The following is a 14,698-nucleotide window of genomic DNA, read 5'->3' on the forward strand; positions in this document are numbered from 1 at the left end:
CGCGACCCACAGACACCCAAAACACCCCACACAGCCCGGCCGATCCCTGCCCTCGCTGCCTTTTTGATCGAACAGCCCGCGCCGTGCGGATGATTTCAGTGCGGAACGCTCTGCCCATGCAAACGAGCGCAATTAAAGCCTTTGAAACAATTTATGATTTCCGGCCTACTTCAACGTGTATTAGCATATACCTGGTTTCTTTAATATACACTTTGTTTTTCCAAAACCACAAACATAGTTGCTGGAATTTCATGTGGAAGTGCTTAAGGGGTTGAAAGTTAACACCTTTGTGAGCCGAGCAGTCTCACAGTTGCTGCTAAACAAAAGCCTCTTTGTAGAAGCTTTCTCGAAATGTTTTCTTAACATGTTCCAAGTAGTTTTAGGCAGGCAACTAAAGTAAACAAGATGTTACCATGATAAAAACACTTGTGAAAACATTACAGAGTGCACTTAGTAGTTTCTTTCACATAAACTCCCCTTCGTTTCATCAAAGTTAAATGCACATGAAGCAGATTACCAGCATCACYGCAACATAGGACTGCCAGATCTCTCCAGCGTTCTGTGTCCTTTCTTTTAAAGAATATATTTGATTTTAAAATGGTACAGCCAGGATTAAGCACGTCTAACCTACAACCAAATCATAGGGGAAAAAAGGGAGGGGGGGGATAATAAAACCCTATTCAGTCTTCTTCATTTTTTGCCCYGGATACCTGGATACCCTGCTGAATAAACCACCCTCCCTTCAGCCGGGATTTCCTGAACAACTTGCTGTAGAARGGGTATATATTTCTACCTCCAACGGTCTTTAAACACATGCAAATGAAATCAAGGATATAGTCAATTTTGCAGGAAAGTCGCTCTGTGCTACTAATTGCTCCTTTSGCTGCTGCCTGCCCTGGTTAACAGGCCAGACACGTGTGAACCCTCCAGCCCTCACCTTGCTCCCTGCAGCTCGGCAAAGGCCACAGGGTCACCGCCCCGAGACTGGACTTGTTTTTGTTTTTGGGCTCAGGGAGTGTTCTGGAGCATGCAGGGTGCTGCTGTTTCATTAGGCAGAGCAGCAGCCCCTGCTGATATCGGTTAGCTCGAACTGATAGCGCATCACATGATAACCAATGGCTGATGGATTAAAAAAAGGAAACACAACACAACGATGCTAAAACTGCAACTTGTTTCAAAAAGAAATGGGGAAATAAATGCATACAATAGCCCGTGTATCTGCTGGTTCTGATAAGCATCCTCCTGTTGGCTGTGAGTGAAAGACAACTAGGATCGTTATTTGTACAGTATTTATCTTTGAAATCAAGGGCCCTGTGGTKTACCTCACCTTGGGAACAAACACTACAGAACGATCACAGAAGAGTGTCAAATCTCTGGTTTTGATTTACCAACAGTTATGATATTTCTTCCTCAGGAGGAAAAGAAATGAACCATGTTTTAGACCTGCGAGTCCTTTTTTCTCCCTTAACTGAAGAATCATTTTATTGGCATACAGGGCTTTCATTCCACCKACAAGTTCTCTTTGCCTTTTCACAAGGTAAGTGAAAATTAAGCAACACTCGATACACAAGCTGTATTTCACTTGGTAAACAAGTGCTTTTCTCTTGAGGGGACCGGCTAAAGTGTCACAGATTATACAAGTATCAGAAAGAAACTTCAAGCATCTACCTGTTATCTTTTCATTGARTAATGAATTCTGATAAATGGCAACGTAATTTAAGGACGGATGCTCCACAGGAGACATGGAAGGCTACGCTCAGYTCTTAACAGTGTCAATACACTGCTCACGGACATCCATTTGTGCATTTGTTCGGGGTTAAATATCACTCTGAACAGTAAGACTTTGGACACTGCAGCAYTTGGAAAATGAGAAAATTTACACGAGCTGATGAGTTTAAGAAACTCACACAAAATTATTTCTATTGAAAGGTTTCAACAGAGAAAAAAAAAAACCACCCAGACTGATAGTGAGTGATGGAAAAAACCTGGAACTGATGGAGCAGCCTGAGGTCCAGCCTGGGCTGGTAGAGTTCTTAGGATATTCTGAAGAATTGACTACTCCACATTATCTCCTCCASCTGAACTGGTGGATTGGGTCTATTTACTGAAACACCTCCAAAATACCGTATCAGATCCAGCCTTGCCTCTACCCACGGCTGTGACTACAGGGCTGTGTTTTCTATGCACGGCCACCTCGAGCAGACCACTCCTCCCACGGAATCTCCTGGAAGCAGCTGCTCTAACCTGGAAAACGGGACTAGAACAGGAAGCAAATGTGGCACACCCTGACTGTATGTGACCACACGGGTTATTCTGCTGTCTAAGGCTACCACAGCACCTTCCCCTTGCACTCACTGCASCAGAGAATTGTTTTAAAGGTCTAAATGCTATAGGATGGCATATGAATATGAATGAGCTGGCAAGTATGGCGAGATTAGCATTTATTTCACTTAAGTGAACAACAGGATGAATTACAAGAAATGAGGCCACCCTTCATGGAAATTTATGACTAGCACCTTCTTATTCTGTAATCCYCTTGTAATGAGAACCTTCTCATTGCTGTACCATTCCTCACTTGTAACATACACTTATAGTAGGACCAGTGCCGATCCTACAACTCGGGAGGGTTTTGCCAGTGGAACCACAACTGGTCCATTCTGTTCTGTGAGCAAAACCCTATCTGTATTATCTACCATCACCCAACACACATCCTCTGCTTGCTGTTGCCCTTCCCTCCCTCACATAAAAAGCCAGGGAACCGCCCCAGAAAGAGCAGGTACGRCTGAACCTTTTGAGACTAAGTCTGCATATTCATTCCAAAGAATCTCACGTATTTATGTGGACTAATTTCATGAGATTACTACTCTAAATGGGAGAAGAATTTGTCCCTTTGTGCATTTAAATCATGAACACTGCTCGGTTTGTTGGTCTTCAGTGATCTTACAGCTGACCAGCCACAGAACTTRAGCAAAGATCAGGGACAAACCTTCAATAACCTGGATGCACCCACAGCATGTGTGTACCTGGTGTCCTACCCAGACAAAGAACTCTTTTGTGATGGGAACAGGGGTGAGGCTGATGGTTTAGCTCTGGAGCAGCCATGTGTAAGCTATTAGGGCTTTGAGGTCCTTCCCTGCATCGGGATGCACGCACTACCACACACYAGTCCATAATGCACTGTTTATGCAACGTGTGAAACTGTGTTCTTTGGCAGCAAGGAAAAGGTCTGCAGCAAACTGCAGGGGCCCAATTAATATAATTATAGTTTATTTTTAGTAGTGTAGACTTTGTTCATTAGTTACTTATTTGACATAAATTAAATTTCACGTGATGTTCTGCAATTCTCTGTTCAATTATGGAGTTAATTTAAGACTAGATTTCTAAATTAAAGTGAAATCAAGGTTAAAACAAGGTTTTATTATTTACATGATCGATACTGCAACTTAAAAATTATTCAAATAAAATGGGAAAAAAAAAGCTGCGGAACTGCAAACACTATTTTATAGCAATACACTGAGCAAGACCATAATTTCCCCATGGGGCTAATTTACTATCCCCTGTTAAAACGTTCTTGAGCCTGATCCAAAAGCCACTGAAGTGAAAGGGAGCTCTCTGTTGACTTCAATGGGCTTTGCATCAGGCCCAGGGTGAGTGACAGCACACAAGAATTTCAGGGCATGCTTTCTGTACAATGCAAGTGCCAAAAAAACCATCCTTACTTTAGGAACGACTGGAAGTCTTCACACACAGCTTCACAGCCCGGCCATTTGCATACGCCGTGTCCGTACAGCGGGTGGCTGTGCGAGTGCTCCTCGTGGGATAAACTGGAGGGGAGAAGGAGAACAGAGAGAAAAAGTGATGTAAACCGAAACGACCGTGACAATTCATCCTCACAAAGACTCTGAAAGAGCAGCAAACACCTGATCCTGAACCATCCCCRACATCTCAAGGTACCCGCCTGACTCTTGCCCGTGGTTTTTCAAAACAGAATTAAATAGCATTTGCAGTGCGGAACATGTGTCATTCTTACTTAGCTATCCTCCTACATTTCATTCATTAATTAAGAGGTTTGTAAAGAATTTAAATTAACATGGAYGGGGGAGAAATCATTTGACAGACCTGCTTAATATCCCGCTTGATATTTTGCTAAGAAATTTATGAACAYTGCATATTTACAATTCAACTTCTTCGAGCAGTCATCTCCATACAGCAGTGTCCCATTATACCATAATACAGCTGGACCTGAGGCTTTCCTCATGGCTAGAGAAAGGAAAAGCTTCAGATTTGCAGGCYTGGCTTCCCACCATGTTATTTATTTACTGGGTTGGTGTTTTTTCTGGGATTTTTTTTCTCTTAACAGGCTGTAACATTGCAAAAATGCAACCCCCTTATATCCAAGAAAGAAGATCCAAGATGTATTTTCAAATGCAAAATTCACCATAAAGAAGAGGGGCCATGCAATCAAAGGATTCCTCAGTACGGGAGGTTAGTGGGGGCTATTAACCTTGCTAAGATTGGGCAGGAACGTCACAGAGCCTCCCAACTACTGAACCCAGGGTTAAAGAAAAAAATTCATATGAGCACTAAGGGGTTAATCCTTCAGCGGGATTCCAATCAATACRTAATGATTTGGCTGCACTGATCCAAGTCATGAGACGCTTTGATCCAGGCCATGTGGTGCCCAGGGAAATGTATCTGTTGCACTAACTGATGAACCATATTCTAAAATATCTTCTTTATTCAACTTCTGCATGGAAACTTCTTAAGGAAAGGAATTATTTCTTGCAACAATCTCCATAACCTTAGATGACTTTAAAAGCAAAATGTCAAAATAATATTGAAATCTCTATTTTATGCTCACACACGTACCTATTTTTTCACAGCAAATCTTTTTGCTACGGTATGTCTGTGCTGTATTAYGGACTTCAAACATACACAAAGGATATGAATACATACCAGCATCTAGGTGTGGCTTTTATGACTTACTTCATCCYGGATTACAGGTAACAGTAGGGATAAATCCCTACTTTTTGTCATTTTACTACTACACACATGTGGAAATGCTGTTTATTCTTCTGTAATATTATCTGCCTGTGCACTCTGACAAAATTGTGCTCCTGTACTRTTGCAGATGCACTGGGGAGCCAGATCATTGTGGAATTCACTCCTGAGATGTCACCCAAATGCAAACAAATTGGAAGAAAAGTTCCTGCCCAGACTCTGCCACTTTTGACTTCAGGCCCAGTGAGAGTAWGAAGATTATTGAAGATAGTTTTTAAAATAACTTTCCATTTAAAAAAAATAAATTAAAAAGTATGGACTAGCCTTTACATGAACCTAATTCATTATTTCATTAGTATCATTTTTTGCTGTTTACAAACAGCTTTTCAAGCATAAATTTATGTACATGCAAGGTAATTTCCTAAAAAAGCAACAGTAGGTGAAGAGCCTTACAAAGGCCTTTTCTATTTAGGAGTATTAGACTGGTTYAACTTAATCAGTCTTTTAGAAAATGTTCAAGTGAGAAGAATTTCTGTGAAGTTTTTAAAAGAATAAAGGAACTCAAGCATTCTTAGCAAGGAAATTWAAAAAATGCTACACCACACATTTCCTCATCTAAAAAAGAGGGAGAACGGCTGAAGGAACACCATCCACCCAAGCCAAACAGGTATATGGTCAAACATCCTCTGTGCACATCATAAAATTTAGAAAATGGGGTTTATCAACTGTTTCCGTACCKGGATACAGCAAAGGGTGAGAAAGGAGGCTTCCATGTTAGCACTCCATTAAAGTCCATGAAGACTACATATGATAGTGATGATTTCAGAGTGTTTGGAAGAACCCAAAAAAAAAAGCAGTATATGACTCTACCCCTACTTAATGCGACGTGTGATGCCAAGTAAGGAGTCACTCCCCCGTGGGGTTTAAGCACTGTAAATCTCATTATAATATCAACAGGAGTCACATGGCTTAAACCCCCAGCAGGGATTTTTAAAGTTTCTCTGTGAGAGCCTAAAGGCCATGGCCAAGCCAACGGAAAGAGCCCTACCGAGATTTGTATTTATTTTTTAAATCCGAGTGCAAATCTCTTTTCTTTCCAGGGAACTTGCACAAGACAAGACAAACTATGCAGGACATGACACCCTGGTACTGTGTCCAAAGAAAATGACGGAATGACCAAGAYAGTATCAAAGTCTAAACGATGCTCAGGATGCTAAAGGCTCGTGCTGTCAATAACCATAAAGGCTGGTGCTGACTGTAAACGGGAGCTCTCAAAAGGTCACTTTGCTAACACGACGCTACGCGTAACACGCTTAACACCTACACAGAGCTTCCACTGCCATTCAACCAGGCAGAGGAACTACTTCAACTTACCAAAAATAAGATGTTTCAAAGAGAAAAAAAACCCTCGGTACTGAAAGGCAAACGCCGGCCCCCTCCGCAGGCACCGCGCCGCTCCGAAGGCAGCRACTCCCATCCTGCTCGGGGGGGTTTCAGCAGCGCCTTTCGGTGACCTTTATGTGTCAGTATCAGATTACTGCTATTTTATCCATCCCACTTTTGAAGATATTATAGATCGMCACTTGTTCCCTGATAGAGCCTGAAGAAGCACCTCAAAACAAAACAAAGARCGGGTTTGTACAGAAGCGGATGTAACGCACAAAGGACACAGCCAGTGGAAATGAATGGAGAACTCTGTTGAACTGATCTAAGTCTTCACTTTGTTTGAGCAAATAGAGGTGGAAAAAGAAGATTTTAATCCAGTACATAAATAAACAGCGTCGTGAGCACAACGCAAGCCTATGATCTGAAATTGTTCACTGATATTTCGCCTGCATGCAAGCACAGCTTCTGTAATCTGGATGCATCCCTGGTCTCGCTGCCGGAGACAGACTTTCAGAAGATCTGAGCATTGGCAAGCAGAAGCAAGTTTTAGGTCTGTTTGATTTCTAATGACACATTAGAGTAGGTGTTTGTTTCTGTCACCCTCTCCTTCCCAGGAATGCATATTCATGGTCGGGTACTGGTGATGCAACGCTAGTTAGTGGAAATGATTTTGTAACAAGACAATTTTCAATGTAGTGAAGGAACAAATGATGCAAATTCAAGATGATGTGTTTTTTTTTCTCTCTTCAGAAGGTATTTGCATAAAAAATAGTTAATACAACAAAATTACTTCCAAATAATGCAAYAGTGATGCATTATTACATCAAAGCACAGCAAAGAACACTCTGGCAAGTGAAATGTCTTGCATAAGTCACTTACACATGACGTACAACAGAGCAACAAAATCCATGTGCAAGGCTGAAAACTGTGATAGTGTCCACTGATTTTCTGCTGCCTCCAACTCTGCTTCCAGCACCGAGGGGAGGGGAGAAGGGACAGCACTTCCACAGCCTCTCTGGTCTGGATAGATGGGGGGGAATTTTACCTTCTTCTTCACCCTATGTTGCTTCATAACCCCAAGGATCTCCAGAGGGTCTGGAAGCAATTTCACCACCCATTCCTACCGGGTACTTGCACAGCCCAATCCTGCCAGCCATTTATCTTTTGGAACAGACCTGCTGCAGCATCCTGGAAGAACCACGCTCTGCAGCACCAAAGGACAGGAGACAGAGATGCCAGAGATATCGTAGTGCTGATGGGAGTAAAAGTGACACCCCAAAGTAAGATGGGAACATGTGGGGTATTGGGGGAAGCAGTGACTAAAGCCACAGCATGAAAGGACCCCATGCTCTTTAAACAGTTTAATTCAGCTCAAAAACCACGTGGAACTGGGTACTGTGCTTGTACACACCGGCTGTGAAGTCACGGGTGGATATAAAATCCAGCTAAACAGCAGCCTCAGTACCTGCACTTCTGCCACACAGTGGACCATATTTTAAATATTCATGATGCTGGCATACTTCATAATTCCACTCTCTCTCTTCCACATCTGCTTGGGCCAATGAWCTCTGCCAAAACACTGGGGGAAGTCAGCGATATAGAAAAGCATCCTTGACTTTCTATTACAGTTATGAAGCATCTGCTCACGTTCTAACAGAGCTCAGAACATGCCTGAGCCACCTGCACGCTGAAAAATCAGTATCACATCTCCTCCTTTCCTCCCGTATGGAGGTGGAGCACAGCACCCTCACAAAGTGCAGAACTGCCTTTTTAATTTTATTTTATTTCTCAGGGTCAATGGGAAGTGACCTCATCTTTGCCAGCTGCCATGAAACTGATATGTATGTACAGTCCAGACAGGAACGTGGGGCTCTGTCTCACACCACATTCCCCCTCTCTRTGATGTGGATGGCACAGCCACTGAGGCAAAATGCCACAATTTTGGCTCTGTACAGGGGAAGGAGACACACAACKGGGATCCAACATGACTCTCCTAGATTTGTGACTGCCCAGTGAGCTCTAAAGCTCATCAAAAGGCACTAAAAGGATAAGGCTACTGAAAAGTCACAGTTTTCTGAGTCAGAAACACTCACTGTATTTGATTTTAAAAAGAAATGGAAGCAGTAATGATTAAATCCTTRTACTACCTGTACTCAAGTGCAAGTCCCTGCTTTCATGACAGATTCAACCAAACAAAGATGTGTTTTGCAGTGAAGCTCCACTGGTGCAAATCCCTACAAATTCTTACTACAGTGTCTCAGCACCTCTTTCCTCTCTAAACTGTGAATTACAACAAACAACTTCTAGATACTCCTRCTGCTCTCCAAGCCTCAGGAACTGCCTAAGAAGCAGGTGTGTGATCTGTCCAGAGAGGGTGATGCCTGAAAGTCATGGGCCCTCGGGAGAGGTGGCATTTCATGTGAGTGGTCAGGGACAGCTCTTTCTACAAGTGCCTTGCAAATTTTTAGATGCTTTTTAGAGCCTTTCTTCTCTTCCTCACTACTTCAGTCCACGTCCAGACCTAGGACTAGAATCAGCTCATGTTTTACATCAAGCCCTATTGGAAGTAGCAGGAGGGTATATTACATTTTAAATGACTGCACCAATTTAAGACAAATCAAGTTAAAACGGCAGCCCACAGGCTGAAATCCTCTCTTCTAATCGGAGTGCACTAACTTGTGCACTCCTGCAGTGTAAGAGAGAAAACAGCAGAGCTGCTGTAACRCGAGGCCACTGTGCACCCCAAACCCCTGCCCCCCATTTCTGCCTCTTGTGGCACTATTCCCTAAATTCCTGCTCTGCAAGGAGAACACTGGAGAATCTGCAMTGAGACTAAGACAAAAATCTGGCTGACATTCCCCTTCCCTTCTCCCCCCATCCTCACTGCAAAGAGCAGAACCAGACTGGGTAATTATAAGCATCATCTTCTGGTTTTGATCTATCCACGGATGGTTTGGATTATTAATCAACGTTATGACCCTCCAGCACTCTAACACGTCCTCCTTCCAGGGGCAGCCCCTCTTCCAGCCCCGARGGAAAACTGCCACAGGGCCTGGACATTCACTGTCCTACATCCCTTCCTTGGAGGAATTAAATGTATTTCTAGAGCATTTAAAAGAAATGCCCACTGAAAAAAATCCATCACTTATCTCAGGTGCAAATTCCATTCCTGCACTTGAATTAACGAGTTTCTCTGTGATTTAAAACTCTTATTTTATTTTATTTCAACCTTGTGCCTAGGTACTGTAGTGAAAAGTACATCAAATACACCCAGACACACACGATTTGAAACGCTGGATTTTAAATTCCAGCACTGCTAACTAATGAGAACAATTTTTTCCTTCTTCTTCTTTGTAGCATCACTTCATGTACTTACATACCATAATCATATCCTCCTAGAGCCTCTATTTTTCCAGGGTGTAGATCTTTAATTCCCTTTAATCTGTCTTCATAGCCTATTCCTTCCAACTCCTTTATCATCCTAGCTGCTCTCCTCAGTATTTGCTCCAGCTTCTCTTTATCCTTTCTGCAAGAGAGTGGCCAATTGTACATCACACTCAATGTGGTTTAACTGGTTCTGCACAAAGTGGAACAGGAAAAAAAAAAAAAAAAGGACTCGGATGCAACACACATGTTTATGCCTCCCATGACTGCATTTACCTTTTTGACTAAGACATGGCACAGAGTGTCCCACCTTAATTTCTCAACCCCGATTATGCCTCAGCCATTTCCCACACAACCGATGCTGAGCAGCTGACGTGTCATGTCAAAACCGCAGTTTGGAATTTTGATTTCCTAGCTGGGCTACTTTCTACTTATCCCTGCTAAATCTCATTTTATTCCTCTCTGAACAGTCTCCTAATTTATTCAGATTAAAACGGATTGATTCAGTATCTTACTTTAATTAGGAAAAAAATGTGATCCAACCACTTTCTTGGGTTTTTGGGGCTGGGGGGGATGTTCTGGGGTTTTTTTTTCCAGGTTTTTTTTTTTTTTAACACTGACTTTTAGCACAGCAATTCCATCCCTCTTACACACCCAATTCGCATGGCASAGGGAGGTGGCAATGGCAAAGCTTTGGCCCCAATTCAGCAACCCTTTTAAGAACATACACAAGTATAAAAACACAGGATTAGACCTTGGACTTCACCGAGACCGAGGTGTAAAATTACCAACGAACATACACACTTTGTAAAAAGATCCTGTTTGCCAACCTTATTTTACTGTAATTTATATTCTGTTGTAACATTTAAATTTATAGTAAAAGAAAACACTGAGAAACAAGATCTATTCTTGTTCAACAAAATTCTATTCTGTTACATTTTGAGTTGGGGCAAGTCTTCCACTCTTATATAAACCGGTGATACGTCAACAAATATGATTAACAGGGATTATTCACGTCAGTATTTTTCACCCCTGTCCCACAGGCACAACAAAACCTGCGCAGAAGGTGACTGTCACATCACACACAGCCTGGCAGCTCGCTGGGGGGGCCTTCGCCCACCCCACACCCCTGCGGCAGCAGCAAAGTGCCCTTGGGGAAATGTTTATAAAAATATAATTAAGATAAATAATGACTCCGAGGGAGAACTACAGCTAGAGCATTGCATTCTCTCTGCCACATGCTTTCCCCTTGGAAGAATGCTGTTTGAAAAAGCACTAAAATSGAGAGGACACAAGCCTGCTTCCCCAGGGAAGCGTGCTGAATCATACAGGTAGTGTAAATATCATATGCTGCTGCAGGTGCTAGGCGATCTATTTGTTTGTGTTTACTAAAAGGCATAACAAATAGTCCCACTAAAACAGAACAACAYTTGGCACCGCAGTGATAGGTACCAGAGCAGCCATAAATCACATTCATGTGTTTAGATCTGCACCTCTGGGCAACACTAGAGCTTCACCCTCCTTTTTGGGAGGGTCTCTTTGCTGTGCTGTGCCCCTCTCAGGGGCAGCATTGCCATGCAGAGCACAGAGAAGCTGAGCGTCCTCCCCGAAAATCCCACACCCAGGGAAAACCATGCAGCAGCCGGAAAGCAAGCCAAAAAAAGACAAGAAGTACAGAACAGACTTGCACAGCATACGYGGCCAGCTAACATCGTTTACAGCTTTGCAACTTCTGAGTTAATTCACAGTATAAACAACAAGGAAAATGTTTCTTCCGAGCAAGACTTCCTGTAAACTGTTCATTAGAGCGCGCGGGGCGCAGGGCTGTGCACCTGCTGATTAACCATGCGCTCCAAGAATAAACACAAACCCCAGCCAGCCAGATTGTTCTGGAATTTGCTCTGAGCTGATTTTTCTTCCCCCGTGTTATAAATTGGATTCTACAATAAAACAAACAGCAGAACATAGGTTGCCGAGAGTTAAAATCTACTTTTTACACTACATTGACCACAGCACCCACAGGCACAGCTACAATGTCTTTCTATGAATGGGACAGATTGCCATATGGATGCAGACACTGAACAAGCTGTACAACTCCTGGCGACAAGTGCCTAGGGGACTGTCCTATATTAGCACCACCTGTGCTGTGGAAATTGTGCTCTGTGTATGAAATGGTATTTAAGGGCCCATCGCGATGTTATTTTTGAGTATACACAAAAAGGAAAATTACAGTTAAAAAGAATTTGCTGGCCAGCGGATCTGTTGCTCMGTTCCCGAGATCGTTTCCCAAAGGAATAGCTCTCCTCTTTATTCATGCAGCCCAAAATGACAAGCTGCAACACATATTAGCAGTTTCCCTGCCTGGGCTTATACCATCCTTTTAATGAGAAGAATCTACTTTATAATATACATACATTTTCCTGATCACACAGAAGAAATTACAGGCCTCCTACCTTACCACCACCAGCTACACAGAAAACCACCCCATGGCATTTCACAGACGTTGCTCCAGCAGCAAGCAGTGCAATATGAATTTTCCTTGGGCTCCTTCCCCACCCCTCACTGCRCAGCAGGTAGAGCCACAAATCCCGATTACCAAATTTAAATGTGCATCTCACTACTTWGAAAATACAACCGTGTCTGCCTGACAAAAACAGAGCTCCAGATTAGCACAAGATGTCGAGGGAGAGGGGAGAAGGGAAAAGTAGGGAAGAAAGGTTTGAGCAGTACCTAGCTGCTCGGTGAAAAGAGATTTCCCCCTCTCCAAATGGCAAAAAAAAAAAAAAAAGATGCCAAGAAAAAGTAAAGTAAAACAAATTGAATTAAAGAAAAACAGTTGTAAAGTGAACATTACAACCTGGGAAAAATGATGTCATTTTATTGAGAAACTCATTTTTTTTCCATTAAACCACAGTGAAACGGATAAAGTTTATACAACTTAATGGTGGRGTTTTATTTTAAATGCTGCTCAATATCTTAGCAGTACGATATAACATGATATAACAGCTGTCATACTAACTGCTCCATTTTTATTGAACACCACAGAAAATAGTCACACAAAAGTCACCKAACTCCTTTACTTCTACAGCACTTTCAAGGGAGTTTCTGTTCTCAGATTGTGCTATACATGTTAAAAAAAATAACTCAGCTCTTTATCAGCTCCCTGCCCAGCTCTTCAGGACAGTCAGACCTGAGCAAATGCTGAGGAAGGACAACTTGCCCATAGGAGGAAATAAAAAGAAACAGAAATCCCCAGTGCAGTAAACCAAAACCAGGTCCCTTTTTAAGAGTACTACATAAACACCTCTAATAAAAGAAGAGGACAAATTTTCATTGGACTTTAAGTATTTAGGAAGGAATGTTTTAGTAAAAGTTTAACTGCAAAGTGCATGCAATTAACAGAAAGCCATCAGCTATTTCTCTGGTATGTAAAAATAGCATTAAGCTGTATTAAATGCATGTGTAAGTATCTCAGTTGCAAGAAAAGGGAGGAGATATGCAAAGCACTCAGATATCAAACAATGATCTGTTGGCCAGATGGAGGAATAAAACAATACATATGCTAAAATTTGGAAAAGTTCTGTTAGGCGTCTGCCAAGGCTCACCCAATCTATTTTAAGTGCTTTTTGATACATTAGCTTAGTGTTTGGAGTTGTACAACTGATGGTTATTACACAGGACCAGAGAGCAGTGAAATGCTGGCGTGCAGGAGCTTCCCAAGCACCAAACCCAGCACCCTCCTTCAGCCAGGGGCCACATGGAATATTCACAGGCTGGTTAAACTGTGCAGGCTTTGTCAAGGAAAAAAAAACAAACAAATAAACTGCTTTTAGTTCAGTGAAGGAATTCCTTGAGAAGCGTGATTAAAGAGCTGCTGGGCAGACTGAGGAGCAAGTGGAATTGTACRACTGATTTAGCACCCTGGCAGACGGTGGGTGCGGGCGATGCAAGGGAGGCTCCCCACCCGCATCTGAAAAGCACGAACAATAAAAAGTGCCTGATAAGGCTTAAAACTGAAGATTAACAGCCCCAGGTCTGAGTCACAGCCGGTGTTTTTTCAAAGCTGATTACAGAGGAGTGACTCAGAGGGGAGCCCGCTCAGTAACTGGTGGCGATTTCTTTGGCAGGGGAGCAARTGCCAAGAGATCAGSGCTGWACCTGCACAGAATRAGTGGAGATGGYCCTGCTGTCACAGTGTCACTGTCACCAACAGCCATTCCAGGTGCAATGAGGAGGACAGCAGCCATGTGGAGAGCAGGATGGTTTAGCAGACACCCAACTGGGCATCCAGCTCCAGTCTCCCACTCCAACCTGGATCCACAGCAAGGATGGAGGCACCTGAGCTGCTCAGAGCATGGGTAAGAGCACAAGGGCCACGATGGGGTTTGAGCACATGGAACAGATGAATACCTTTGGTGAGGTAAGGCCCCAGGAACACCTATTTTTTAAGGAAAAATAGTCTGAGGTAAGCTAATTCAACACAAGTGTGCTGATGGTGGAGGATAATGAACTCCAATCAGCTGCAGGGAGCAAGTGAGGGGAGCCGACAAGGATGAGCAGATTTGATGCTGGCACCAGTGCAGAATGAATGCCAGGGACTAAGTGGGGAGGCTGGCCAAGAGAGGATCGGGCCCTGGGAGCATATGGACTGCAGSCTGAACTGTTTCATCCCGAGCATTAATAATGGACCCAAGTCTGCAATTCTTAATTGTGAATCCTAATGCCCTCATCTAAGGGCCTTGGGGTTTTTTACGGAGGATCAGCTGGCATGGAAGATAACAACAGTAAAACACGAGGCATTTAGACTAACCAGCAGATCAATGGTCTGCCACGCCATTCCTCACTTCCCTTCAGAGCCTTCTCCAGACTCTGTCCTCCTGCCACGCTGGCAAGAAAAAGCAATTTTAAAATCTTCTTGTTTATCCCG

At 43.0% G+C, this 14,698-nt stretch overlaps 1 protein-coding gene across 10 annotated transcripts in view; it reads right to left on the minus strand.

Moving 5' to 3' along the window:
* FOXP1 (forkhead box P1) overlaps positions 1–14,698 on the minus strand; it is a 376,963-nt gene that overhangs the window by 41,479 nt on the left and 320,786 nt on the right. For all 10 annotated transcript variants that reach the window (XM_057366399.1, XM_057366400.1, XM_057366393.1 and 7 more), the window contains one exon: positions 3,720–3,824. In XM_057366399.1, the coding sequence (XP_057222382.1) occupies positions 3,720–3,824 (105 nt within the window). The remainder of the gene's footprint in view (positions 1–3,719; positions 3,825–14,698) is intronic.

Source organism: Malurus melanocephalus, unplaced genomic scaffold (assembly GCF_030028575.1).
Source record: "Malurus melanocephalus ecotype Western Australia unplaced genomic scaffold, MMel_1.1 scaffold_64, whole genome shotgun sequence".
In the NCBI taxonomy this organism is placed as follows: Eukaryota; Metazoa; Chordata; class Aves; order Passeriformes; family Maluridae; genus Malurus; species Malurus melanocephalus.